We start from the raw sequence: 27,490 nt of genomic DNA on the forward strand, positions 1-27,490 counted from the left end.
CGCTTTAAGAGCCGGGGTAGCGATTGACAAGCAATAAACGCGGAGCGCGGGGCTGCGCCGGAGCCGCCGGAGCTCGAGGCTCCTCCGCGCGCAGGTAGGCGACTCTCGACCCCCGGGCCAGCACCCACCTTAGGGTCCCTGTGTCCTCTACGTCCAGGCACGGCAGGCACTTGGGGTCCTGTTCTCTGGGTCCAATCTCCCCGGGCCCCTTCCCCCAGGTTCGCCTTCTTCCTTTCCAGCTCCCGCCCTCACTTCCATCCCTGGCGCTCCAAAGAGAGAGACCAAACCCCACTGCCCATTGACGCTGGCCCCCGCCCCGGCGATAAAGGCTCTGGAGTGACCTCGGGCACAGAGCTGGTGAGCTGTGCGGGGACCGGCGGCGGTGCGGATTCGGGGGACTTCGAAACCCGGCATTACGTAAGAACTGCGCTGTTAGCGCTTCCGGGGGGAGGGTGCCCGAGACAGAGCTTCCTTGGGTCCCTGTGGCTCCCCGTTCCCTTTGGGAGGCTAACACCTCAATCTTCCCGGGGAGTGGGTCCTGGGAAGAGGAGCGCCTTCTTTCTCCCTCCTCCCTGTCTCCTCCCAGGCTGCGGGGGCTGGGGGTGGGGTCGGGTCGGGGTCGGGGGCCAAGGGTAGGGCCTGGAGACTTGGGAAGGCATCGGTGTCAGGAACGAGAAGCCAGGGTCAGAAAGTTAGGTCAACTAAAAGGAGCAGAGTGAGGACCAGGGCGGGGGACAGCCATTCAGTGACCTCATCCCTCGGTCTCTCGCGGGCGCGCTAGCAAAGAGCCTCCTTTGATGGCTCGCAACACGCCCCCCTACCCCTAGGTCCTAGCGCCCGGCGCGTTAGGTCTGGGTTGGTGGGGCGGGGGCACGCTGATGGTTGCTGCGCGCAGTCCGCCTGGCCTCTAGAACCCATCCCTCCGGCTGTCTTCCCCTCCCTACGACCTGTCGGTCTTCAAAGCGCCTTTGTTAGACCTTTCTCTTCCACATCTCTTTGTACGTGTTTTGATGGAGGGGGTGGGTGGGAGGTTGGAGAAAATCTATCGCTTTCGCTGCTGGCCCCTATCACTGGCAGTCCCTGGGTCATGTGGATAGCCCGCAGGTAGGGGTGAGAGGGCGCCCGGGTCCAGGCTTTTGGAAGCCGCGGTGCAAGTTCCCAGAAGCCTGGGCCGCGGACCTTGGCCCGGAGCCAGCCTGGCTCGCCTGGCACTGCTGTTCTCCTGTGGGCACAGCCGGACCCCGCCCTCTGAGAGGCTCGGGTGGGGGTGGGCCGAGCTAGCCGCTGCCGTGGGAACCGACTCCTCAGGGAGAAAACCCAGTCGGGTTGGGTAAGTCTTCTGGGGACATTAGGATCCCCCCTGCCGCTTACCACCCTCCGTCCTCTAGAGAAGGCAGATGTCGGGAGTCCTCTCTGTCATACCTCTGTCAGGGAGACCAGCGCCAGCCAGGAAAAGGCTCCAGGTTCCAGGTCGTCAGGACGTGGGATGGGGAAGGAAGGGATCCCTTCTCGCTGCTCTCTAGGAATAGGGACAGCAGGGGTTGGCACTGGGGGCACTGGCTGGCACAGTAGATCCTGGCATTTCTCAGAGCCTGGGTGCTAGCCTGACAGGAGGTGTCCTTCCTCTTCCTGAAAGCTGCTTTCTTCCAAATCTTTAGCGGAAGATCAAGGAGGAAAGGGAGTCATCCTGCCGTTTTTTGTAATTTCTGTTATCTGAGTTTAGGTGACCGGCTCAGGCCTGGGAGGGAAATGGGAGAAGAGAGGATTTTGTTAAAATCAGGTAGTGGTCCCTCTAGGAAGAATCCTTTCTTTAGGAGGGAAGTGAAGTCGTGACTCCCCTATTCCCAGGACCCAGCACACAGTCTATGCTAAAGTGGGCACTGCCAGCTACTTCCCTCTACTCCCCCACCCCTGCTCTGAGCCACTGCCTCTTGTTGTCATGGTAACTGGAAATTAAAGCCCTGGAAGGCAAAGAGAGGAAGGGTGGTGTGTTGCCCCCCATCCCCTTCCCTGAAGTATGGTGGAGCCAACACCAGCTTGGGGAGGCCCTAGGATGGAAACTGGGGCTGTGAACTCCATACTGGTTCTGCCCAGAGCCCCTTGTTCTCCTTGTCCTAGCTGGGCTAAGAAGGGGAAAAGCAGGGAAGAGGAGCCCAGAGAGACCTTGGGAAGGTATGACTCTATCAGACAGACTGACCAATGTTTGTGGAGCATCTGTCTACATTGTGCTAAGGCCTAGGATCCAGAGGCAAAATAAAACAGATGTGGTTCTTGTCTGACTGATGGTGGTACAGTGGATAGAGTGTCGACCTGGGACTCTGAGGTCTCAGGTTCAAAACCCTGAGGTCACTGGCTTGAGCACAGGCTCACCAATTGAGAGTGGGGTCATCTGCTTGAATGTGGGATCTTCAACATAATCCTATGTTTTCTGGCTTGAGCAAGGGGTCACTGGCTCAGCTGGACACCATCCCCCAACCCCCTCCCTGCAGTCAAGGCACGTATGAGAAGCAATCAATGAACAAATAAAAAGTGCCACAGCCCTGGCCGGTTGGCTCAGTGGTAGAGTGTCGGCCTGGTGTGCAGGAGTCCTGGGTTCGATTCCCGGCCAGGGCACACAGGAGAAGCGCCCATCTGCTTCTCCACCCCTCCCCCTCTCCTTCCTCTCTGTCTCTCTCTTCTCCTCCCACAGCCAAGGCTCCATTGGAGCAAAGTTTGCCCAGGCGCTGAGGATGGCTCTATGGCCTCTGCCTCAGGTGCTAGAATGGCTCTGGTTGCAACAGAGCAACGCCCCAGATGGGCAGAGCATCGCCCCCTGGTGGGCATGCCGGGTGGATCCTGGTGGGGTGCATGTGGGAGTCTGTCTGACTGCCTCCAGGTTTCCAACTTCAGAAAAATACAAAAAAAAAAAAAAGTGCCACAACTATGAGTTGATGCTTCTCATCTCTCTCCCTTCCTGTTGCTCTCTCAATAATAATATAAAAAAAATAAAATAAAAACAAAAAATAAGCTCCCCTATAAAACAGATGTCATTCCTGACTTCATGGAGCTTACAGCAGTCTGCAAACACCCATGATTCCTGCTTTTGACTCATATTCTGTGTTCTTACCTACCCCCTCTATCCCCAAAAAATAAAAAATAAAAAAGGACAGCTGGCAGGAGAAACACAATTTTTTTGTTAAGAATCATAAAACCTGGATTTTCATTGCAGCTCTTTTTATTAGCTTTGTGACCTTGTGCAAATCAATTAATCATTTGATCCTCTGTCTCCTCCTCTTTGAAATATTTGCTCTTTCTGTCTCCCAGGACTGTGAGATCATCTAGTTTCTGAGCAGTGTCTTCTTTTCTACCTTGTTGGCTAATCCCAAGGGGGTGGTCCTTCCTAATTCCTTTCCCATTGCTTTGTCCTTGCGCCTTCTCATCCTCCTTTCTCTCCTCCTCCAGGAGAGACATTTCAGAACCCTTGCCGACCTCACCATGCCGGTTGCCGCCACCAACTCTGAGACTGGTAAGAAGGGAGCAGAAGATGTCAGTTTATATCAGTGGTTCAGAGGGTGTCAGACAGGGTGGGGAGCAGCAGTCAGGCACTTCTGCAGGTCCCCGTGAGAACACTGCTACTCTGCCCAGCCACTCAGCCATTCATTTGGGCAGCCCTGTGGCCCTCTGAGACACAGCACAACTCACCTCTGTGGAGGGCAGGGGTATGCATGCTTCTGTGGTAATGCACACTTACTATTGCTGGAGGGCAATGGCATGGGGCCTGGCTGGTGAGAAAGTGGCCCCTAGGAACTTGACTCAATAACTTCCCTTTTGGGACCTAGGTTTCCCCAACTGTAAGATGAAATGATAGAATAAGATCAGTGTTCTTAACTTTTGTTGGTTCTGGATCCCTTTGAGAACCTGATGACAGCCATAGGCCCTACCCCATCGTAGACAAATGCTTCTTTGCACAAATCTGTACTCTACTCAGGTTCATGGAACCTTTAAGTGCATTTAGGGACCCACCAGATGAAGTTCCCTGTGCAAGAAGCTAAAGGCCCCAACACCTGTAAGCTGCTCTGGTTTGTCTGCCTTTCCCATGGCCTAGATGCCTCCCTCCTGGGCAGCCCCTTGCTCAAGGCCTGCTGCTGCCTCTGCAAGATGTTCCAGGTCTTCTAATTTGGTTAAAATGACTGTTTCTTCCCTCTGAGAAACTGAACCAGGAAAGTTTAGGCCAGAGCCTAAACTGTGACACCATTGTCTCCCAGGAAAGGCCTCTTCTATATGCATTGGAAGGACTGTACCAATGTCCCCTAGCTTCTGCAGCCTTGGAGGGCTCAGTGCCTCTACCACCTGTCCAGACTGCTGGGTCCCCTGGGGTCCCCCTGCTCTTGCCTGCCTGGGCCCCACTGTAAGCTGCTTAGGGGTTAATTAAGCCCATCCCTGATCCTGTGATTAAAGGACTCTCAATCTCGGGCTGCCCAGTAAACCCATTAATAGTGCCTGGCAGGGGTGTAGAGGGAGGAATAAGCCCAGCAATTTGGCTTCCTTGCTGCAGGTCAGGTCAGTTGATGGGGGTGTAGTGGGTGTGAGGTGAGGGACAGGGTAGGGACAGGAACCCAGGGGTGTGCCTATGGGGCCTACTTCTTCTGAGGACTCCTGGAACTTCTGCTTCCCTGAGCTGCTTCTGGCTTTCCAAATCTAAAGGAAAAGAACAGGAGGAAGCTACTTAGCCTCTTGGGGGCTGCATATCCTCCTCTGTAAAGAGGTGACATGTGACTCAAAGGCTATGAGTCTCTGCAGGCAGCCTTCTGTGCCCACCCTGGGCTGGATTCACTCCTGGCCTCAAAATCTAATGGTGGGTTCTGCCCCTTAGCATTTGGTGGCCATTATACTTCCGTCAGGCCTGAGAGACAGCTGTATCCCTGCCTCTGAGGTCAGATTCACCGTCCTCCTTGCTTTTTCCTTATCCTGGAGATCCCAGCCTTGGGTACTGCAGAGAGTGAAGCTAGGAAGGTCTTTTCTCCTACTCTTCCCTGTGGGTCAACATGGTCACCATCATTGTGGAGGGGGGGATGGTAGAAACCCCAACTCTACTTCTAGTAAGGTAGATGAGCCCTTTTCTTGAGGATTGGGGGTGGGTTGAGAAGTATGTGGGTGATGGCAAGGGCTGAGATATCAGAGAACTTGCCCTTAGAGTCTCCAGACCTGCAGCCTTGCCCTCTCTTTTCCTTTCACCTGACTCCATCATTCTTCAAAGCCAGGGGTGATGTAGGCTGCTTTCATGTGGAGCTGTACCTTTAAATTTCTCTTGCATCCCTGGGGTTAATGTCCTGGTGTGTAATCCCTCCTGTTGCCATGGCAACCAGGGGTGCAATGCAACATGGTGCCACTCCTTAGGGAATGGCGGTCTGGTGGCAGGAGCAGCTCTTGGTGGTGGCCTCACGGGTACAGGGTTTGAAAGTAATGGAGGCATTGGCCTGGGGTAACTGCCAAGTCTCCCTCCTGCCCACCCTTGTCCCTGTTGTAAGAATGCTTCCTCACTTTTTCCCTTTTCCAGTTCCAGGATGCCTGACTTGCTTGCCGCAGGGCAGTCACCTCTTACCCAAGGGGAGGAGCTATGGGAAATGGGGGAGGAGGAGAAGCTGCAGTTGAGATATGGGGTCAGATGGCTTGAGGTACCGTTTCTAGTCATGCGGGGTCACTTCCCATCCCTCTCCTTTACCCCCTTGTCATCTCCTCACCCCCAATGGCTGGCAGCTAGGAGGAGGCATTTGAGGTTTGAAGTATTTGCCCCATGTCACTGTGCTGCCACTGCTCCAGGCGAGGACTGACAGTCGTTCTCAGGGGCTTCCTTTGATCTTGAAGGGGTCGTTGTAAAGGAAACTGGGCCTGGAGTGGGGCCATAGAGTAGAGGTCGGAGGGCGTGGGGAGGTGGCGTGGGGATGTATTAGAGGACAGATTTTCAGAAGGTAGGGAGGGAACAAGGTGGGGCCAAGTCCCCACTCCTCATGGGTTTCCAGCGGCTGGGTTGTAAGGGGAGGGTCTCTGAGCACCGTCCCAAATCTGAAGGGATAGCACGCGTAATTACTCCTGCCCCTCCTCCTCACTCAGCCGCCTCCTCCCTACTCCCACAGGTTGGTACTAAACTAAGGGTGGGGGCTGGGAGGTGGGGGATCATGCCAGCTGTAGGACGGGAACTCTCTCTTTCCCACCGCCCCCACTTTAGCCAATCAGCAAGGTGGCCAGGGCGGTTGAGCCTTGCTATTGGCTGATCCTGCAATGGGCGCTCTCTGAGTCCCGCCTCATCCAGCGAGGCCAGCTTCTAGCTGGGAAGGTGGCCCAAAGCCTAAGAGAAGGCTATATACTACCTGAACCCCGGGCCGGGGATGGGGGGCAGCCATGGCGGGCAGCCCAGGCAGCGGGGCCTCCTTGGAGGGCATATCCCTGGGCTCCTCTGAGGAAGCCGACCTCCGGAGGGAAGGTAGGGAAGGGCGGGGCCGCAGTCTGAGGGGAAAGCTGGCCTTACAGGGTTTGGAGGCATCTGGAGAGGGTACCCTAGGTATGGACTTCCGGGAGCCTAAGGGTATGGCGGGACAGCCCATCTGGAGAGCTGGCTTAGGCAGAGGGCGCCAATTCCCCTGGCTGAGCCCTTCCTCATGTGGCAGGCTGGGGAGTCTGCGTGTGGGATAGCTGGGGAGGGTGGACCCCAGTATGCCCTGCAGAGTGGGAAGGGTCCATGCCACTAAGGGCCTTGCAGGTCTCTGATCATTGTCAAGCCCAGGCCTGAGCAGCAAGGGTCTGGGGGACAGGCTAGGATGTTGTTTCTGGAAACAGTGGTTTAAAGGAGAGGGGAAAGGGAGTCCAGGAACCCCTGAACCATGTCTGCCGGCTCCAGTTTCAGTGTCCCCTCCTCCCCATGCCTATTCCTTCCTGGAGGAGGAGGCACTGACAAGAGCAGTAAGAGGTGCCAGCGACTGTATCCACTCCTCCTGCATGGCTTGGGAGCTGTTATGCAGATAAATGTAGAGTGGGAGGGTGGCAGATTAATGATACCCCCTGCCCATCTCTGCTCCCAGCTGGGCATACTCTGCTTCTCCTTTCCTCCCCCAGGATCTGCCACAGCTGGGTGCTCCCTCTTCTCCTGGTGTGTGACCAAAACACCTACCTTAGATCTCAGCAGCCTCTGCTGGGGGCCAGCATCAGGTGTTCTCATATCCTTGGTTATGACCTGTCTCAGGCTGAGGGTTTGCTGATCTCTGGGATGACTTGGTCTGACTTCTGCCCTTGGGGGCCCACAGCCATCCCAGGCCCCGGGGTGCCTGTTTTCCCAGATCTTGCCCATGTTCTGGGCCTCAGCTTTGGCTTCCTGTGGCCTATATTAATTTCTTGATGATTATAGATCATTGTCAAAATGAAGGGCCCGTAGACACCATCTAATCTAACCCACCCATTATATAGGAGGGAAAGACTGAGGCCAGTAAGAGACAGTGACTTATAGAAAGTCACACTGACTTTTGTACCTGGCAGGGAGGGAAGTGCTGCTGGGAAGAGGCTATCTTCTGTGGGACGAGGGATGGGAGGGGTAGGGTTGTTATGATGTGTTTTGATCTCTTGTGCTTAGCTGGTACCTGTGTGTCTCATTGCCTGCCCCTTCCACCCAGCCATGCAGCAAGTCCTGGACAATTTGGGATCCCTTCCCAATGCCACGGGAGCTGCAGAACTGGACCTGATCTTCCTCCGAGGCATTATGGAAAGTCCCATAGTAAGATCCCTGGCCAAGGTATAGTACTCCCAGGAGGTGGGTACAAGGGCACTGTGTCTGGGGAGGCACAACGGGGGATGGGGTATTACTACACAGGGCCCTGGGAATGGGGCATGTGGCACAGGAGAACCCTGGAAGGGGATATGCATGAATATCCATGCCCAGATGATGCATATGAGAGACTAAGTAGAGGGGCTGCCTCAGGCCTAGCTGGTAAGTGTGGAGACATGCACACGTGGATACCTGTTTGGTGTCTGCCAGCCTGTGGAGGGTATGGTGGGAAGGGGGTGAGCATACCTGTGCACTGGAGTCTCTGGAGTTCATCTTGCCTATCCTTCTGTCATTGGCATTTTGTGCAGACATTTTTACAAGGTCCTGCTGTGCATCAGGTGGGGAAAAGACTCACTAAAAGAGAAAGCTATTAAAAAATTGGGTAACAGCAGAGATAGGGGCAGATGCAGTAGGCATTTTGGGAGCATAAAGGACAGATGCCTACCCAGCTCAGGTTGGGCAGGGGAGGCTTCCTGGAGGAAGGGCCACTTGAGCTGAGTATTGAAGAATGAGGAGGAGGAGGAGGGCATTCCAGGTCATGGGAAGAGCTTAAGCTGAAGCAAAGGTGAGAAAGAGCCAGAACTATATAAGGGACTGGGGTGAGGCTGGAGCTTCAGGTGTGAGACAGGGAGTGTGAGCTTGGGAGATGCTGGCTGGTGGCAGAGGGCATTGGGGGCTGTGCCTGGGTGCTTGGACATCGTCCTGTGAGTGACATGGAACCTTTCCTAGGTTTTAAGCAGGGCTATGATAATGGCATGTGGACATTTTAGGAACATCCCTCTGGCAGTCACAGGGAAGATAGTTGAAGGGTTATAGCTGAAGTTGGAGAGACCATAGTTGGGGGTGGCTCTGAACTAGATCTCCGGTACGGTAACAGGGCTTGAGGGGGAAGGATGGAAGAATATGGAGGGAGTAAATGGCAGGACTTGGTGTTGGAGGGAAAGGGTGGGGCTGTTGCTGCTTCCAAGGAGAGAAGAGCATGAGTGAGGGAGGGGCCGGTGAAGAAGGAGCCCCTTCCTGAGGAGGAGGAGAGAAGCCGAGAATGGTGCTGATGGCTGTGTTGGAGGCAAGGCACGGAATCATGTCTAATTGCTCAGATTTCCCAGCGGAGGTGGGGCGGTTGTCTGCTGGGAATTAGGGATCAGGGCTTGAGCTGGAAGGTGGGAGGGATTTGGAAGTAAAGGTTCAACTAGTCACTGAAAGAGAAGAGAGAGGAAACCCATCACAGTCAGGGAGCAGGATTGACAGGCCCGACACTGTGACGCAGGTGCTGGATTCCCAGGGTGGGCTGCTCAGTCCAGAGACAGAGACAAAAGAGGTGGCTTTGGTTCAGGGCTTGTACTGGATGGGGTCTATGGGAGGCTCAGATGCAGGGGCCAGTGTGAAGGGACAGGTGAGAGCAGCTCAGCATCAACTCTGGAGCCCAGGCTGGGAGGGGAGAGGGGAACTGGGAGGAGACAGGGGCGCAGGGAGAAAATGGAGATGAAGGCCTGGGGACTCACTGAGGCCACCGTGTTTGAGGAGAGAGAGTATTAGCTGGTAGAGAAGAAGGCCACTTGGGAGGGAGAGGGAGGTGGGAGATGAAAGACTTCCAAGGAGGGCAGTTCTGGAGGGCAGCCTTGACAGTCTCGGGTGTGGCTGCAGTGGGCAAGAGGTCATAGAGTGGTTCAAGAGTGGAAGCCTTGGGTGCAGGATCGGTGGTCTACAGGCATTAGAATCTGGGATTATGGCAGGCATTGGGGGAGTGGGGAGAAGACTGAGGCAGTCCTAGGGTCTTCAGTGAATGATGGTGGGGTGACCAGGAAGCCAGCAATGACTGCTGTGGTGGGGAGGAAGGGGGTGATATGATGGGGGCGGTCCCACAGGGTGATAGTGGTGGGATGTCACAGGACAGCTGTGGCCGGTCCTAGCATGGGGTGTGGAAGGGGATCAGATCCCAGTGGAGGGAGGGAGCTTCTGCAGGGGACACTGGGCCCCTGAGTCGCACAGCCTGGTCATGTTATCATCTGTGGAATGGTGAAGACCTGGGGAGGTTGTTAATGGGGGAAGATGAAAGATGTGAGAAAGTTACTTATGGGAGGTTCTGGGGGAGAGAAAACTGAGCAGGTTGGATGAGATTGGAGAGAGGCAGGTTGCTCTTCAGTTGGTAGCCAGGGGTTGTATTCCTTATTAAAAATAAAAACACAAAAAACCAGGAACTGCATTATTCCATACATAGGTGGGACATAAAAGTGAGACTAAGAGACATTGATAAGAGTGTGGCGGTTACGGGGGGAGGGGGGAGAGGGAGAGGGAAAGGGGGAGGGGAGGGGCACAAAGAAAACTAGATAGAAGGTGACAGAGGACAATCTGACTTTGGGTGATGGGTATGCAACATAATTGAATGACAAGATAACCTGGACATGTTATCTTTGAATATATGTATCCTGATTTATTGATGTCGCCCCATTAAAAAAATAAAATTAAAAAAAAATAAAAAATAAAAACACAGAACTATGTGTGTTTCAAATGTAGGTAATGTAAGCTCCTTGGGGACAGGGATGTCTCTTTGGATCTCTGCTATGTCCTGAGAGCCTGGAACAGTGCTTGGCACATAGTAGGTACTCACTGAATCTTTGTCAAATGACTGCATACGGAAGAGTGTAGGAAATAACATAGCAGGTCTCTGTGTACCTGACTCTAGGATGTGCAGGCTGGCCATATTCGCTTTAGCTATTGCTCTTTCTTTTCAAAAAGTATAATACAGGTAACACCTCTCCCCTTTTCCCTCTTTCCACTGCTTCTCCTCCCCACAGGTAACCACCACTGGCTTAAGGCTGATGATGTCATACCCATGAATTGCATATCTTGCCTATATGTGTGTTTAGATGGAAACAATATGCCCCTATTATATGTGTTTTTAAACTTTATATAATAGAATGATAGTGTATGCTGCTTAGGTTTTCTTTTTGAGATTTCTAGTTCACAGAAGTAGTGTAGTGATTGACATAAGTATAGGTTTAAATAGATTCATTTTAACCATTGTGCGGTATTCCACTACACGAGTGGAGCCCAGTGAGATTGTTTATTGGTTCCTGTACTGAAGGGCCGGTGTGTTGTTGCTGATTGGCATCTGTTAAGGTCAGTGCTGCGTGAGGCTTTGATGGCCTCACACCTATGTGCTTCTGCAACTGTTAAGAGCTGCTCTAGGGTGGACCCTTGGCAATGGAAATGCTGAACATGCACTTTTCAAACCTCAACATCTATAACCTTCCAAGGCTGATTTTACAGTCGGAGTTATTAGACCACATCATCTCTCAGTCACCCTGGCTGTTGCTTGGACAGTGAGACAGCCAATAAAATAAGGAGAGTCACTCAGGATAACAGAATCTCAGGGTTTGAAGGTCATCCAGCCAGCCCCCTCCAAAGCACGATCCCCCTTAGTAGCATTCTTCTCTGGTGGCTTTGTCTAGTCTATGTGACAGCTCTCCAATCATGGGCTTGCTGGCTGGATGCTCTGTCATCCTCTCAGTCATTCAGTCACTCATTATCTAGTCAACAAATATCTATCGTGTGCACACCCAGGACCAGGCACAGTGCTAGGGCTATGGCAGCGAACTGTCAGATAGTTTGTTCTCCTTGATGGAGCCCAAATCTGTTATCTCCTCACTGAGCCCTGCAGAATCCCATCCTGGGACCTCACAGTACAGCCTAATTGAGCGGTTACCACTGTGCTGTATCAGACTGTGAGTGAACTCCCTTCTCCTGCTGAGTTCAGTAAAATCCCCCCATCTCCGCAGGTTTGACCCTTTGCAATGTAACTTTCTGACTGCTTCCATCAAAAGGTAGTCTCCACTCTTCAATCTGGGCTGGACCATGTGACTTGCTTTGGATAATGGGACCTACTTCTTACTCCATGCCACCAACTTTCATGATTGTGTGTATAGCAGTACATTTCTCACCTAATAGGCAAAAGTACTTTTATCAAAACCCCAGGTGTAAAAACTTGATTCTCCTGGTGAAGTGGCCCAGGAACCAAAGGAATGGAGTCAAGCTGGAACCACATGTGGTACTATTAACCTTTCCCCTCACCCTTGTGGAGTTGGGCTTGATTCTCCTCTCTGGGGATGTGGCAGACAGGGTGGGAGGGGCCAGGCTATTTAGATCTGGGACCATGGAGGGGCAGGGTCTGAGGGGACAAACCCAGAGAGTTAAAGGCTGAGGAAAGAAGTCAAATCTGGCAGACAGATGATAATCCAGGGGTTTGGGTGCAGCAGCAGGTGGCTGGCAGGTGGTTAGCATCTAGGAGGGCTGACAGGGATCCAGCAGCAGGTGTTCCAACAACAGGCAAGGCTAAGGTGAAGAATCCAAGATGGGTGACATTCAGCAATTCAGGCAAATTGTCACCAATAGGGACATCTGCCAGCTGGAAGGCCTATGAACTAATCCACATGAGCTGAAGAAGAAAGAACACAGGGTTTGGAGTCAGAAGATCCACTGGCTGGCTGTGTGACTTTGATATATCTGACAACTTCTCTGAGCTTCAGTTATTCCTTTTGAGGAGTGGGAATAATGGTGCTGATCTCTCAGAGTCATGGCGGGAATAGGTGGGGAGGTCATGGATGTGGATGTGCTTTTTAAATCATAGAGTTGTTATAAGGTAGTCTTAGCCGTTGGACTGGAGCTCACAGGGAAGACCCTACTGTAGTGAGGCCAGGGTGAGAGAGTTGGCAAAACAAGACAAGGGCCCAGGGGTGTCACTGAGAGACCCTGACCAGCAGATATGACAAGCAGAGGCCACAGTGGTGGGGAGCCCAGTGTATCCGTTAGCCTTTGCTGTGTAACACACCACCCCAATGCACAGTGGCCTGAAATAACCATGATTTATTTCTCATGATTTTGTGATTGGTTGGGTGGTTTTTCTGGTCTGGGCCTGCTGAGTTGGGGCTGGGAGCTTTAGGGTGGCATCACACACGTGTCAGCTGTCTCAGCTGGGAAGGCTGCAGCATCTAGGATGGTGAGGTCTCTCATCCTTTAGGGGGGTAGCAGTCGCAGCAGCAAAGGAAGAAAAGCTCCAAATCCCAAGCACTTTCAAGCCTCTGCTTGTATCAATTTGCTAATGTCCCATTGGCCCAAGCAAATCACATGGTCAAGTCCAGATTGAAGAATGAGTGATGTTACTTTTTGGCACACTGGTCTCTGGGACTTCTTTTAGTTTTTGAACTATTTAAATAGGAGTCTAGGCTTCAAATGAGAATTCCCTGCCAAGGTCAGAGAGGTTGGAGTTGGAGGGCGAAGGGAAAAGCTTTCAAAGAATTGGCATCGTGGCATTTCTGCGCTTGCAGTTGGCTTATGTCTCTGAATCAGGAGCTGGAAGATCTGGGTTCAAGTACAGGTTCTACCATTAACTAGCTGTGAACCTGGCCCAAGCTCTGGTCTATAATGAGCTTGAGCCCCTGCTTGGCTAAAGATGATTTTCAGAGCTGAATTAAACAAGGGGTTACCATAGAAATTCAAAGCCACTCTGCTGGTTGTGGACTCTGGTGCCTCTAACACTGCAGTATGTGCTGTACCAAAAACATGCTTTCTAAAATAGGTGCCCAGATAAGTAACAGTACTGCTATGGGGGAGCTCAGAGAGTCAGGGAACATGGACTGGGGTCCCTGGTGTACACTGCTGAATTGCATGCTGTTAAGGAATTTATTGTACCTATCCACATCTCAGATACTTTATTGGGGCCCTGTCCGGTTGGCTCAGTGGTAGAGTGTCGGCCTGGCGTATGGATGTCTTGGCTTTGATTCCTGGTAAGGGCACACAGGAGAAGTGACCATCTGCTTCTCCACCCCTTCCCTACTTCCTTCTCTCTATTTCTTTCTTCCCCTCCCACAGCCATGGCTTGGTTGGAGCAAGTTGGGCCTGCGCTGAGGATGGCTTCATGACCTCACCTCATGTGCTAAAATAGCTCAGTTGTGGAGCAATGGAGCAACAACCCCAGATAGGCAGAGCATTGCCCTGTAAGGGGCTTGCCAGGTGGATCCCAGTCAGCCGCATGCGGGAGTCTGTCTCTCTGCCTCCCCATTTCTCACTTAAGAAAAAAAAAAAAAAAGATACTTTATTGGTAAAATGATCTTACTTTTACTAATTTCACAGGGTTGTTGTGACTATTTTTTGTATTTTTTTAAAGTTTTTTAAAAAAAATATACCTTCATTTTTAATTTTTTAAATTATATTTTATATTATTTTAAAAGATTTTATTTATTAATTTTAGAGAGGAGAGAGAGAGGGGAGGGGGGAGGAGCAGGAAGCATCAACTCCTATATGTGCCTTGACCAGGCAAGCCCAGGGTTTTGAACCAGCAACCTCAGAGTTCCAGGTCGATGCTTTAGCCACTGCACCACCACAGGTCAGGCCTTTTTTGTATTTTTCTTAAGTGAGAAGCAGAGAGGCAGAGAGACAGACTCCCGCATGCATCCAACTGGGATCCACCTGGCAAGCCCCCTACGGGTGATGCTCTGCCCATCTGGGATGTTGCTCCGTTGCAACTGGAACCATTTTAGTGCCTGAGGTGGAGGCCATGGAGCCATCCTTAGTGTCTGGGACAACTTTGATCCAATGGAGCCTTGGCTACGGGAGGGGAAGAGAGAGACAGAGAGAAAGGAGAGGGAAGGGTAGAGAAGCAAATGGGCACCTCTCCTGTGTGCCCTGGCCAGGAATCAAACCCGGGACTTCTACATGCTGGGCTGATGCTCTACCACTGAGCCAACCGACTAGGGCCAGTTGTGACTTTTTATTAATTTTTTTTTCTTTCTTTTTACAGAGACAGAGAGAGAGTCAGAGAGAGGGATAGATAGAGACAGACAGACAGGAACGAAGAGAGATGAGAAGTATCCATCATCAGTTTGTTGTTGCTACCCCTTAGTTATTCATTGATTGCTTTCTCATATGTGCCTTGACCATGGGGCTACAGCAGACCAAGTAACCCCTTGCTCAAGCCAAGGACTTTGGGTCCAAGCTGGTGAGCTTTGCTCAAACCAGATGAGCCCGCGCTCAAGCTGGCAACCTCGGGGTCTCGAACCTGGGTCCTCCGCATCCCAGTCCGATGCTCTATTCACTGTGCCATCACCTGGTCAGGCCAGTTGTGACTTTTAAATCAGATAATATTTTGCAAATGTGATGCTTCCCCATTGGACATGCATATACCCCATGGCCCAGCAATTCTGTTTCTGGGAGAAACTCTTGCATGTGCACCAGCAGACCCAGACTGGAATGTTCATAGCAGCACTGTTCACAATGGCAAAAACCTGAATTAACCCAGATGCCTCCCCAAGAGTGAAGAGATAAATAAAATGTGGTGCAGTCACAGAAGGGAATATAATACAGCAGTTAAAATGAATGAACTAGCCTGACCTGTGGTGGCGCAGTGGATAATGTGTTGGCCTGGAACGCTGAGGTTGCCAGTTTGAAACCCTGGGCTTGCCTGGTCAAGGCACATATGGGAGTTGATACTTCCTGCTCCCCCCACCCCCGCCCATTCTCTCTGTCTCTCTTTGAAATGAATAAATAAAAATCTTTAAAATGAATGAACTAGGCCCTGGCCCGTTGGCTCAGCAGTAGAGCGTCGGCCTGGCGTGCGGGGGACCCGAGTTCGATTCCCGGCCAGGGCACATAGGAGAAGCGCCCATTTGCTTCTCCACCCCCCCCCCTCCTTCCTCTCTGTCTCTCTCTTCCCCTCCTGCAGCCAAGGCTCCATTGGAGCAAAGATGGCCCGGGCGCTGGGGATGGCTCCTTGGCCTCTGCCCCAGGCGCTAGAGTGGCTCTGGTCGCGGCAGAGCGATGCCCAGGAGGGGCAGAGCATCGCTCCCTGGTGGGCAGAGCGTCGCCCCTGGTGGGCGTGCTGGGTGGATCCCGGTCGGGCGCATGCAGGAGTCTGTCTGACTGTCTCTCCCGGTTTCCAGCCTCAGAAAAATACAAAAAAAAAAAAGAAAAAAAAAGAATGAACTAATGTGATGTGGGAAAGAAGAATGAATCATAGCAAAATAATGTCAAGTGAAAAAGAGTAGTAAGTGAAATACGTGGTCTCTTAATATGAAAAATTGTGGATAAAAATAGTGAGAGACTTTACTATTAAGTGATAAATTAATATTAGAATTTTACTAACTTAAATAATATTAAGTAAAAAATAATCTGGCCTCCAGAGATTGTAGGTAACTAAAATCAATATTCATTTTAGGAGTATGTACAAAACATACAGATACAATAAAACTATGTAAAATTGGAAGCCAGAGCATGATGAACTCAGGGACTCAGGACGGTGGTTTCTGTGAGTGGATGCGTGGAAGGGTGAGTGGGACATTTGGTGTCAAGATCCTTATAATGGTTTGAGTGGTGGGTTCTTAGATCCTTGTTATATTATTACAAAAACTTCTAATTTAATACCAAAGCACTGAATGGAAGTCAGGTACAAACCAATGATGAGGGCATATCATGAACCAAAGGATATGATTAATTCAATTCTGAGTTTCCAAATTCCCAGAAACGTGTGTTGCAAATTGTGATACCGGTTGGGTGTTCTGAGCACAGGTCAGCCAGCTGTTTAGATCAGCCTGTTGTTGTGTTTCTTTTGTATTTGAATGATTACATGTTTAAAGTAAACTTTCCTCTGGGCCAGGAAGGTTGAGCTGAGAGTTATGTTTTTATATCTGTGGGTAAGATATTCAGGGGCAGCTTCAGGAAGAGGAATGGATTAGCCTGGGGGAGGGGTCATTAAATCAAAGATGGGAGGTAAGTGGCTTGGGAGTTGCCCTGGCTTCCCATGTGGCTAGGTGAGATCTCCTAGGGAAACTTGCCCTCCCTGTCAATGGACAAGAAGATGCTGAAGCTAAGATGGGTGACTTCTATGCTCACATCATGTCGCCTGGGCCAGAGCTAGCTCCTTTATCCTGAAGGAGCCCTGCTAGGGTCAGCACGGTGATACAATTGCGTGCCTGAGTGCCTTTGTTCCTTCCGGAAACACAGTCCTGGTACTCAGGACTCCCGCATTGACCGGGACACATCAGTAACACAGAGCCGGCAAGCTCCACAGCTGTGCTGAGCTAATGACTGAGGATCACGTAGGGTTTGGTGGAAACTGCTGGGGCATGTCTCTGCCCTCGAGGAACATCAAGGCCTAATGGCCTTGCACTGCTACTCCTTTTCCCTTTCAATTGCCTGTTTCCCCAGCAGGAGCGCTCTGTCCTGCCAGACAGCGGGAGTCAGTCTGAAATGCTGCCCATCTGGTAGAGGACAGTTTAGGTGACGGTGGGGCCAACATGCTTCCTTGTGTGGGATGCTATTCCCCTGGCCTGTGTAGGGAAGAGAAGACAGAGGAGCTCGTCTTTATTGAGCATCTGCTGTGTGCCAGGAACTGTGTCCATCTCACCGAATCCTGAGTACCTTGATGAGATGTCAAAATCTCCTTATCTCTTGGGCGGGGAAAACTTTATATTATGGAGATTTAAAAAATACCTTCTGAACCTCCATCATCCATTGTTCCCCTTCAACATTTAACGACTAACGAACAATCTTGCTTTATCCGTATCTCCTCCTACTTCCGTCTCTCCTGAATTACTTTGAAGCAAATGTCAGATATAATTTTATCTGTATTTCAGTATGTATAGCTAAAAGATAAAGATTCCTTGGAAAGTAACCACACTACCATTATCATGTGTAGAAAATCAAACAACAATTTTCTTATGGAATTCTTTGTTCATAAGCATTTTTAAATTTTTGTTTTTCAATTACAGTTTACATTAAATATTATTTTGTATTCGTTTCAGGTGTTACAGCATAGTGGTTAGCCAGTCATGTAGTGTATAAAATGATCTACCAGATATCTTAAGTACCTACCTGACATGGTTCATAGTTATTACAATATTATTGACTATGTTCCCTACGCTGCACTGACATCCCTGTGACTATTTTGTAGTTACCAATTTGTACTTCTTAATCCCTTCCCATATTCTACTCAGCCCTGAACCCCCCTGCCCCGCAATGGATTTTTTTTTTTTTTTTCTGAAGCTGGAAACGGGGAGAGACAGTCAGACAGACTCCCGCATGCGCCCGACCGGGATCCACCCGGCACGCCCACCAGGGGCGACGCTCTGCCCACCAGGGGGCGATGCTCTGCCCCTCCGGGGCATCGCTGTATTGAGACCAGAGCCACTCTAGCGCCTGGGGCAGAGGCCAAGGAGCCATCCCCAGCGCCCGGGCCATTTTTTGCTCCAATGGAGCCTTGGCTGCGGGAGGGGAAGAGAGAGACAGAGAGGAAGGAGGGGGTGGGGGGTGGAGAAGCAAATGGGCACTTCTCCTATGTGCCCTGGCCGGGAATCGAACCCTGGGTCCCCTGCACGCCAGGCCGACACTCTACCGCTGAGCCAACCGGCCAGGGCCACAATGGATTTTTAAAAAATGCATAGTCATTTGGAAAGATATCAAAATAGATCCATACCTCACATCATACATATATTAAATATATATATATTTTTGCATTGACAAAAAACCATAAGCAGAGTCAACAGATATTTGCAAGAGATATCACAGATAAAAGGCTTGTCTTCTGAACACAGAGAACGTTTAAAAAAATGGGAAAAGAGAACAAACCAAGACCCTATAGAAAAATTGGCAGAAGACATGAACAGACAATTCACAGAAAAAGACAGATGGTCCTTAAATATATGAAGAGATGCTCAACTTCTCTCAGTAAGCAAAAGGGAAATTAAGCCCCGCTGAGAGATCACTTCTCATTCATGTGATTGGCAGACATTCCAAGGTTTAGTCACACGCTCTGGTGGCAAGGCTTCAGGGAAGTCTCTCATCCAAGTGGGAGGGCAGAGCAGCTCAAGGCCCATGTAGGGAAGCTTGTCAAAACCATGTATGTATTTACTGCTTGATCCAGCAAGACTTTTAGGTATTTACATGGAATATCACCACAGATTTCAATCAACTATGCCACTGTTATTCACTGCAGCTTTTTTTTTTTTTTTTTTTTTTTTTGTATTTTTCTGAAGCTGGAAATGGGGAGAGACAGTCAGACAGACTCCCGCATGTGCCCGACCGGGATCCACCTGGCACGCCCACCAGGGGGCTATGCTCTGCCCACCAGGGGTCGATGCTCTGCCCCTCCGGGGCGTCACTCCGTTGCGACTAGAGCCACTCTAGCGCCTGAGGCAGAGGCCAAGGAGCCATCCCCAGCACCTGGGCCATCCTTGCTCCAATGGAGCCTCGCTGTGGGAGGAGAAGAGAGAGACAGAGAGGAAGGAGAGGGGAAGGGGTGGAGAAGTAGATGGGCACCTCTCCTGTGTGCCCTGGCCGGGAATTGAACCCGGGACTCCTGCATGCCAGGCCGACGCTCTACCACTGAGCCAACCGGCCAGGGCTTATTCACTGCAGCTTTATTTACAATAGTAAAACATTAGAACAACTTAAATACCAGTGGAGACTGATTGAATAAATTATGGTTCTCCAAACACATAATGAGTCAAATGCAGTAATTAAAATAATAATATAATAAAGGAAGATCTCCATGTTGTAGTATAGTGGAGTTTCCAGGGCATATTAAATTAAAAACCAAATCACAAACCAAACCAATTAAACAAAACCCCCAAGGTATCAAAGAGTGTATATCATGTTCTACCTTTTATGTAAAGATCTGAAATGAGGATTGGGGGTGGGGAGGTGCCTGGGGGATGGAGGGGCTCTAGATACCAGGGCTCTTGGGGAATGGGGAAGCATGACGTCTCACCTGTTCCACCTCCACCCCCACCCCCACCCCCAGGCCCATGAGAGGCTGGAGGAGACAAAACTGGAGGCCGTTCGGGACAACAACCTGGAGTTGGTGCAGGAGATCCTGCGGGACCTGGCACAGCTGGCGGAACAGAGCAGCACGGCCGCTGAGCTGGCCCGCATCCTCCAGGAGCCCCACTTCCAGGTTTCCTCCAGGCTGGGGTGGCAACTAGGGCAGGCCCTTGGGGGAGGGGCTGGCAGGAAGTTGGAAGTGGGATGGGAAGGGACTGCAGGGCACTGCCTGATGGTCCCCCCTCTTTCTACCACCTCTCCAGTCCCTCCTGGAGACACACGACTCTGTGGCCTCAAAGACCTATGAGACACCACCCCCCAGCCCTGGCCTGGACCCCATATTCAGCAACCAGCCCGTGCCTCCTGACGCCGTGCGCATGGTGGGCATCCGCAAGACCGCTGGAGAACATCTGGTGAGGGTGCCTGGCACGATCAGAAGTGGGGTCTGGAGGGGGGATTGAGAGTATAACCAGCAGGGGTCAAATCCGGTCTGAAGAGAGCTGAAGATGAAGGTGGGAATCCATCAGCTTTGCCCAGGGATCAGCCCATGCAGACCCAGGAGACTGCAGACACTGCACATATGAGCTGCATACATACATGTGCCAGAACCTCTTCATTCTGCCCACTTTCCCTCCTTTAGTTTTCATGTAAGTGAGGAACTTGGGCAGAGGATAGAAGAGAAATCTGTGAGGGTAGGGTGGAAGGGTGGGGATGGAAAGTGGGTGCTGGAGAGCTCATTTGAAGATTCTTACCCACCCTCCATCCCCCAGGGCGTGACGTTCCGTGTGGAGGGCGGTGAGTTGGTGATTGCACGCATTCTGCACGGGGGCATGGTGGCTCAGCAAGGCCTGTTACACGTGGGTGACATCATCAAAGAAGTGAACGGGCAGCCGGTGGGCAGCGACCCCCGTGCGCTGCAGGAGCTCCTGCGCAACGCTAGCGGCAGCGTCATCCTCAAGATCTTGCCCAGCTACCAGGAGCCTCATCTGCCCCGCCAGGTGAGTTCTTCCACCAAGGTCCCCACCCAGCACAAGGCTTAAGGGGTAGCTGAACCTCCCAACTGTCATGGTCACTGGCCTGCGGGATGGGAGCAACTCTTTGACCCGCACTGAAAAGCAAGATAGGGGGCGGGGCCTGAGGCTGAGGGCGAGGTGGCCACCTACAGGCAGCTGCCAGTAGTGCTCCAGCACGCACTCGCTCATTCGCCCTAGTCTTGGGTACTTAGTGTGGGCAAGGCATGTGTGCATTCAAGGCTTGTGATATTAGAGTTCAGGTGAGCGCCTGCACTGCGTGCCTGCGGGTCTGCGTGGGTGCGCAGAGTCAGGGTGCCAGGTGTCCTGTATAGCTGCCTCCCTGTCGGTGGGTTGTTGAGGCCTTGCTGCTTTGCCCACTTCTGCTGGGTCTTTAGCCGTCTGTCAGAGCCCCTTCCTCCAAGGGGAGGAGGTGAGTGGAAGGAGGGATCCTGCATTAGGTGTCATGGTGTGATCCTTTTCCCGGTGACCGTGCCTCCTCAGTGGGTGGGGTCAAGGCCTGTGGTCCTGAGCAGATCCCCCATCCCTCTGACTGAGCCTTTTGTTCTAGATATAAAGGGAGGCTGGGACCAGGGAGGTGGGCCAGGCAGGCATGGGGGCATCGTGCCTTTAAAGGGGAAGTTCCAGGCCCTCTCTCATCTTTGTGAGGGAAGTGGCAGAAAACGGACTGTATGACACTACCCCCCATGGGGGTTGGGGACTGTGGGGTGGGGGATGGGAGAAGGCACATCCCCTCCAGTCCTTCCCTGCTTCTTCCTTGGACCCTTCCCTGATTCCTGGTCCAGGTATTTGTGAAATGCCACTTCGACTATGACCCGGCCAGAGACAGCCTCATCCCCTGCAAGGAAGCAGGCCTGCACTTCAACGCAGGGGACTTACTCCAGATTGTGAACCAGGATGATGCCAACTGGTGGCAGGTGAGCTCGGGGTACCCATGCAGTCTCTCCGGGTGTGGTGTGTGTGGGGGTGAGGGTTTGGGAGGTGTCTTCTCACTCATGCAGAGCTTTGCCCACATCCATTTTAGGCATGCCACATAGAAGGTGGCAGTGCTGGGCTCATCCCCAGCCAGCTGCTGGAGGAGAAGCGGAAAGCCTTTGTCAAGCGGGACCTGGAGCTGACACCCACCTCAGGTATAAGCCCCCCACTCCTAACCTGGCCTCTGATGTGTCCTAGCCTGGCTTCACTCACCCATCTCTCTATGGCTAGGGACCCTGTGCGGTAGCCTTTCAGGAAAGAAAAAGAAGCGAATGATGTATTTGACCACCAAGAATGCAGGTGGGTGTTGGAGATCTCTTCCTTTTGTCCTCCTCTAACATGGTGCATCCCCTCTCTGTCCCCACCAATGATTGTGCATCCGCACAACATGGTACATGTCCCCTCTCTGCCCCCACCAATAATTGTGCATACGCTCTCCTAGTTCTGAGGCTATCAGTCTTGGCCCTCGGCCCTGCCCAGTTTCTTCCCGCTGTCCCTGGCCCCTGAGAACCCAGCCCCATCCCTTTCACCCCATGAATGGCTTGATGAGCAATGCCATCTCCTTGTGTCCAGAGTTTGATCGCCATGAGCTGCTCATTTATGAGGAGGTGGCCCGCATGCCCCCATTCCGCCGGAAAACCCTGGTGCTGATTGGGGCTCAGGGTGTGGGTCGGCGCAGCCTGAAGAACAAACTCATCATGTGGGATCCAGACCGCTACGGCACCACAGTGCCCTGTGAGTGGGAGCTGGGCCCTGCTGGGTGGGGACCAGGAAGTGGGAATGCACTGGGGGCCAGGTCTGGGTCCACTGAATGGGCATATACATGAGCACCATGTAAAATAGCACTTCTGGGTGGGAGGTGTGGGACGAGTGCCCTTTGTGCATTGGTGGGGGAACTGCAGGCTGGCAAGTTTTGGGGAGCCTGTGGCTAGGTGGGCTGGACTAGCCTGGTCTTTCCTTCTCTACTGTTTTAATTGCTAAAAGCCCAGCTGGGCATCCCTGTGAAACAGGGCTGTAAACTGTGTGTGGCCTTGTGAAAGACAGGGCTTCTTGGTGACAGAGCCAGCTGGGGTGTTGAAAGCTCCGCTTCCTGGAGTCAGGAACCCGAATGCTGACCCCAGGTCAGTGTGGCTTTGCTTTATGGCTGCACATTGTCCTCTCGGGGCCTCAGCTCCCTATCTGTGAGCGTGGGTTTGGAGCAGTGATCTCTGAAGTCTGTGTGTGTGCCGCCCGAGAGTGAGGTGAGGGCACGGTATGTGGGAAGGCAGCAGAACTGAGAATGCGGAGGGCGGGCTGCACCCCCAGGGCTGTGAGACGCACATAGAACATGTGCACATGTGTCTGAGGTGTAGAATGGCCTGCCTGTGCCCATTCGGCCCCTCCTTTCCTGTAGACACTTCCCGACGGCCCAAGGACTCAGAGCGGGAAGGCCAGGGTTACAGCTTTGTGTCCCGAGCGGAGATGGAGGCCGACATCCGTGCTGGGCGCTACCTGGAGCATGGCGAATATGAAGGCAACCTGTATGGCACACGTATCGACTCCATTCGGGGTGTGGTTGCTGCCGGCAAGGTGTGCGTGTTGGATGTCAACCCCCAGGTACCACCCAGCTGGCTCCTTCCCAGCCTGCCCAATATCCCCTCGGGGGGCTCTGATTCCCCCAGCACCCCCTATATTTCCAGGTGCTTGTCTCCCAAGCACCCCCATGTAACCCCTCAACCTGTGAGCCAAGCCCCCCTAGACCCCCTTTCTCAGCCTTCCAGATCCCCACTCCTCTGGTCTCCTCCCGTTACCCCGTCCCCAGCCACTTTCCAGCTGTGCCTCTAACGGTCACCTCCGGGCTGATGTCCGGAGCCCCAGGTGCCCTTTCCTCTCACTCCCACGTGCTGTCCTCGCCTGCATCACCACAGAGGGACACGGGGACATACTCCCTGACCCTCCTCTCCTTTTGCAGGCTGTGAAGGTACTGAGAACAGCTGAGTTTGTCCCTTATGTGGTGTTCATTGAGGCCCCCGATTTTGAGACCCTTCGAGCCATGAACCGGGCTGCACTGGAGAGCGGGGTTTCCACCAAGCAGCTCACGGTGAGGGGCTCTGAGGTGTAGTGGGAGGGCTCGGATGGCTGCTTGGGGTGGAGGGAGCAGACCAGAGCTGATAAAGAGAGGAAGGGGACATGGGGAAGGGGAGAGGCACCCATCCAAGGTATCAGTGAGGGAGGACTCGAGAGTCCTGCTTTAGGGGTGTGGAAACAGAGGTCTGAGCAAAGAAGTGGAGTACTGTACCCAGATTCTCACAGAGCCAGGGACACAGCTAGCCAGAGGCACAGGAGCTTCTGCCTGGGCCACGGCTCGTTCTGTTCTGAAGGGACAGAGTGCTGACCAAAGGGAGCCCAGAGGACCAGCGGGAGGTCTGAGGGCAGAGGCAGGATAGGCGGGCTCAGGGCTATTGACAGTGGGGGGAAAGGCTGAAGGGAGGGAGGAAGCCGGAGGATGGAGGGCTGGCTAGAGGGATGATTTAGTATTAGGGCAGTGACAGCGCTGGGAGGAAAGGCTTCAAGTCAGGTGTTGCAGAACTCCAAGGCACCCCCTTACTCCTAGGGACCCTTTGGAGCAGGAGATGATAGTTTGCAGAGCTGTGAGCTCAGGTGTCCCTCTGCTGGCCATACCTGGTACTTCAGCTTCCAGGGCCCAAATCACAGTGTTGCTCAGGCCTTGGAGAGGCTGGCTGGGCTGGGCTGGGCTCCCCTCTGCTGCATGCCCCCCTGGCCACAAACACCGAAGACTGGTGCTGCTGGGACACAGCTGGGCCAGCCCTAGAACTCCACCTCAGCTTGTTTTAGTCAGTGTTTAAGTTCCCTCCCCACCCCTGCCCGACCAGCTTGGACTGGATCTGGGGTGGGGGGGTGCCTGGGGCACTTGTGGGTTGTCTTAATACCAGGCCAGTAAGTGCCTCTCAGGCTCTCTAGGTAAGGGACCCTCGTCAGACTGGAGGGAGCACTGGCTTTGGAGTCAAGCAGACTCTGTGTAGCCACTGGCTGGCTGTGTGAACTCTTTGTACCTTGATTTTCTCTGTTGTAAATGGGGAATAATTAGCCCTGCCTTGCAGAGCTGTAGCGAAGATTATGTAGGTTGTAAAGAGGTTCGTGCCATGTTTGGTACTTACCCAGGGCTCTTTCCTTCCTTTGACCTGTCTGTCTGTCCATGCAGGAGAGCCACCTTGGGACATGCAGGGAGGGGCTCCTAGTCAGGGAGTCTGTACCTGCCATGCCTGGGCTTTGGGGAGGGGCCTGGATGGGGCAGGCTGTCGGTCCCCCGATGATGGGGGTGAGTAGGGGACACTGACCGTGGGAGTCCCCTTGTGTTGGCAGGAAGCAGACCTGAGACGGACAGTGGAGGAGAGCAGCCGCATCCAGAGGGGCTATGGGCACTACTTTGACCTTTGCCTGGTCAACAGCAACCTGGAGAGGACCTTCCGCGAGCTCCAGTCCTCCATGGAGAAGCTGCGGACGGAGCCTCAGTGGGTGCCTGTCAGCTGGGTGTACTGAGCCTGTTCAACGGGACCTTGTCCCCTCTGGCTTGTGACCCAGAAACCTGAATCCATCCCTTCCCCAACCATAACCCTCGACCACGATCCTTAGCTCCAGTCCCTGGCACTCTGACTCCCTGGGCAGCAGCTCCCAGCAGGCCCTACGTCTGGCTTCACTCAGAGGTGTGCACTGCCAGGGAGGTGGGTGTTCTTGGGGTACCTCTGTGCCCAGGTGCTGCCCCCTCCTGATGCCCTCTGGCCACCAGTGTTCTTCTCTGAAGGCCAAGCTGTGCCCAGGAGTGTGTCAGAGCCACCTCCAAAAGGCTCAGTCCAGAGAAGACAATAGCTGCTTTGGGACCATGTGGTCAGTACTGCCCCTACCACCTCTGTCCAGTCACCTTTTCTCCTCTGGACTGGCCACACCCACCCCATCCCTGAGCTCCTCCTACCTGTCCCTTCTTACCCCATGTCCTTAAGCTTTTTCTATGTAGCCAGATGAATGAAGGCCCCCTGATAGCCAGGCAGGCCTGGGCAGTGGTGCCAGCCTGGTGCCATCCTGAAGGCTACAGGAGCCAAAGCGTGAGCCAGTTGTCACAGCCAGGGAGCAGTGTACAGCTCTCTCCTCCCTTGGAGTGAGGCCGAGTCCCACAAGCGGACGCTGCCCTGTATTTCCCTCATCCACAGCTTTTCACTGCCGAAGTCTCTCCACAGACTTCACCAAAGTGCCCCTGACGGCTCAGCTTTGCTGCCTGTGGGGTAAGGCCGGCAGGGGTCAGCAGGCTCAGCCCCGGTCGGGGTGGGTTGCAGGCTGAGCTTTGCAACCAGGAAACTGCTGCTACTGACAGCAGACCTCCAAGCTCTCCATGGCCCCTGACGAGGACACGTCTGGGCTCTGTCCATGACCATTGTCCATTTTGATCTTTCGTCTGGCCAGGTCCACGTGGTCCACTAGCATCAGGGCTGACTGGGGGGCTGAGGAAGGGTGTGAAGGGGAATTTGTGAGCATGGAGTATTGTGCTCTGGCAGGCTCCTCGTTGCCCAGCTCAAGGGGGTGCCATTCGTACAGTTCCTGTGCAGTTTATGTCCTACATGTGACACACCTGGTCTGGCTTTCTGCCACTGGCTTGTGTGTGTCAGACTTGGTGTTTGGAGAGGAGATACTTTGGAGGTCACCCTTTGAGGCCCCTTGTGTAGGGTTCCCCGTGAGCCCCATGTCTTACAAGACCCTTATCCCAGATTCGAGAGCCTTGGCCTTCGCAGATGTCTTCCTCCAGCTCTCCTCTTGTCCCCGACCCTAAGTGCCACTCTCCAGTCCTTGGGGAGGGCAGTTGTGTAAAATCGGAGACTCCTTTTTAAGAAGCGAATGCTGTCCTCAGTGTCTCCAGGCATCTCATCCCTCACCCTTCTCTGTGACCCTTCCTGGAGTGAGCCTGTCCTTGCCGGGGACCTTCCCCGCCCCTGTGCTTCCCAGTCCTTCTGAATGTCTCATCAGTGTGCGCTGCAGTGTCAGCCCAAGCTGGCCCCTGAACCACTGTGTGCCCAGTTCCAAGGGAAGGGGAGGGAGAAGAAACAGAATATTTATTACAAAGTTAGAAATATATTTATTATATTAGGGATCTCATTACATTTGCATAGGATATGCAGATGAGATGTCAAGGTCAAACCTGCTCCATCTCATTTGCATAGCTCTGCATCCACTATGCAGTCGTCTTTATACTCCTCTTTTCTCATTAGTCAGCCTTCTTTTTATCTTTAATTCAGCTCTTACATCACCCTCACCCTCAGCCCAAGGGGATTAGGAGTGGGAGGAAAATGGAGTGTTCTGCTAGCCTGAGGCCATGGTGTCCTTTGTCAGTTCCCACCTCACCTGGGGGACTTTGGAGTGGAGGCAGCAAAGGGTCGGTTATTGCAGCCACCCACACCCCCTTGGTTAACCTCTAAAACCCTCTGACCAAAAGATGGGGGTCGAGGGAGCCTGGCGCCTTGCTGAGGAGTTGGCCCTCCAGTGGTGAGTCTCCGGTGTTGATGCTGTTCTGGCATCTTCACTTCTAGTGATGCCCAGGGGACAGGGCTGGGCCCCTTTCCTGTCTCCATCACTCTCTGAACAGCCTGCATAAGCCCCACTCTTTGGAACAGGGATGCGTGCCCACCGAGTTAGCTCTGACTCTGTCCTCCCTCCCACTGTGGACGCTTGTATTTGAGGGACCTCAGGTTAATGAGGCTCCTGTCCCCCGACTGTCCACGCTAAGTCCCAGCCCAGTTGCCCTTCCCCTCTCCGCTCCTCAGCCATCCGATTCCTGGTTTTCTCTCTGACTGGTTTTCTTTCTTTTCCTTTGATTAAATGTGAAAGCAAAAGCTTC

The 27,490-nt window shown here is 52.8% G+C and overlaps 1 protein-coding gene across 2 annotated transcripts; it reads left to right on the top strand.

Annotated features, from left to right (window-relative positions):
• The first annotated feature begins 10 nt into the window (after positions 1-10).
• On the top strand, positions 11-27,490 carry MPP2 (MAGUK p55 scaffold protein 2). Of its 2 annotated transcripts, XM_066364031.1 has the most exons (14): positions 11-94; positions 240-417; positions 3,442-3,505; positions 7,641-7,759; positions 19,584-19,736; positions 19,867-20,016; positions 20,374-20,601; positions 21,420-21,551; positions 21,659-21,764; positions 21,841-21,909; positions 22,183-22,344; positions 23,003-23,205; positions 23,561-23,689; positions 24,973-27,490. In XM_066364031.1, exons 3-14 carry the CDS (start codon positions 3,475-3,477, stop codon positions 25,147-25,149), a joined length of 1,659 nt encoding a protein of 552 aa, XP_066220128.1. In that variant the 5' UTR covers positions 11-94; positions 240-417; positions 3,442-3,474; the 3' UTR covers positions 25,150-27,490. The 2 variants fall into 2 exon arrangements, with proteins under 2 accessions (XP_066220128.1, XP_066220127.1); XM_066364030.1 differs by lacking the exons at positions 11-94; positions 240-417; positions 3,442-3,505 and adding an exon at positions 6,340-6,460.

Source organism: Saccopteryx leptura, chromosome 2, assembly GCF_036850995.1.
Source record: "Saccopteryx leptura isolate mSacLep1 chromosome 2, mSacLep1_pri_phased_curated, whole genome shotgun sequence".
NCBI lineage: Eukaryota > Metazoa > Chordata > Mammalia > Chiroptera > Emballonuridae > Saccopteryx > Saccopteryx leptura.

What these genes read in the sequence shown, in the direction of transcription:
- MPP2 (XM_066364030.1), top strand. Translation starts at nt 6,379, where the DNA reads ATGGCGGGCAGCCCAGGCAGCGGGGCCTCCTTGGAGGGCATATCCCTG. An exon ending in TAGTAAGATCCCTGGCCAAG is followed by an intron (nt 7,760 to 19,583) that starts GTATAGTACTCC and finishes CCCCACCCCCAG; the next exon opens with GCCCATGAGAGGCTGGAGGA. An exon ending in TTTGACCACCAAGAATGCAG is followed by an intron (nt 21,910 to 22,182) that starts GTGGGTGTTGGA and finishes CCTTGTGTCCAG; the next exon opens with AGTTTGATCGCCATGAGCTG.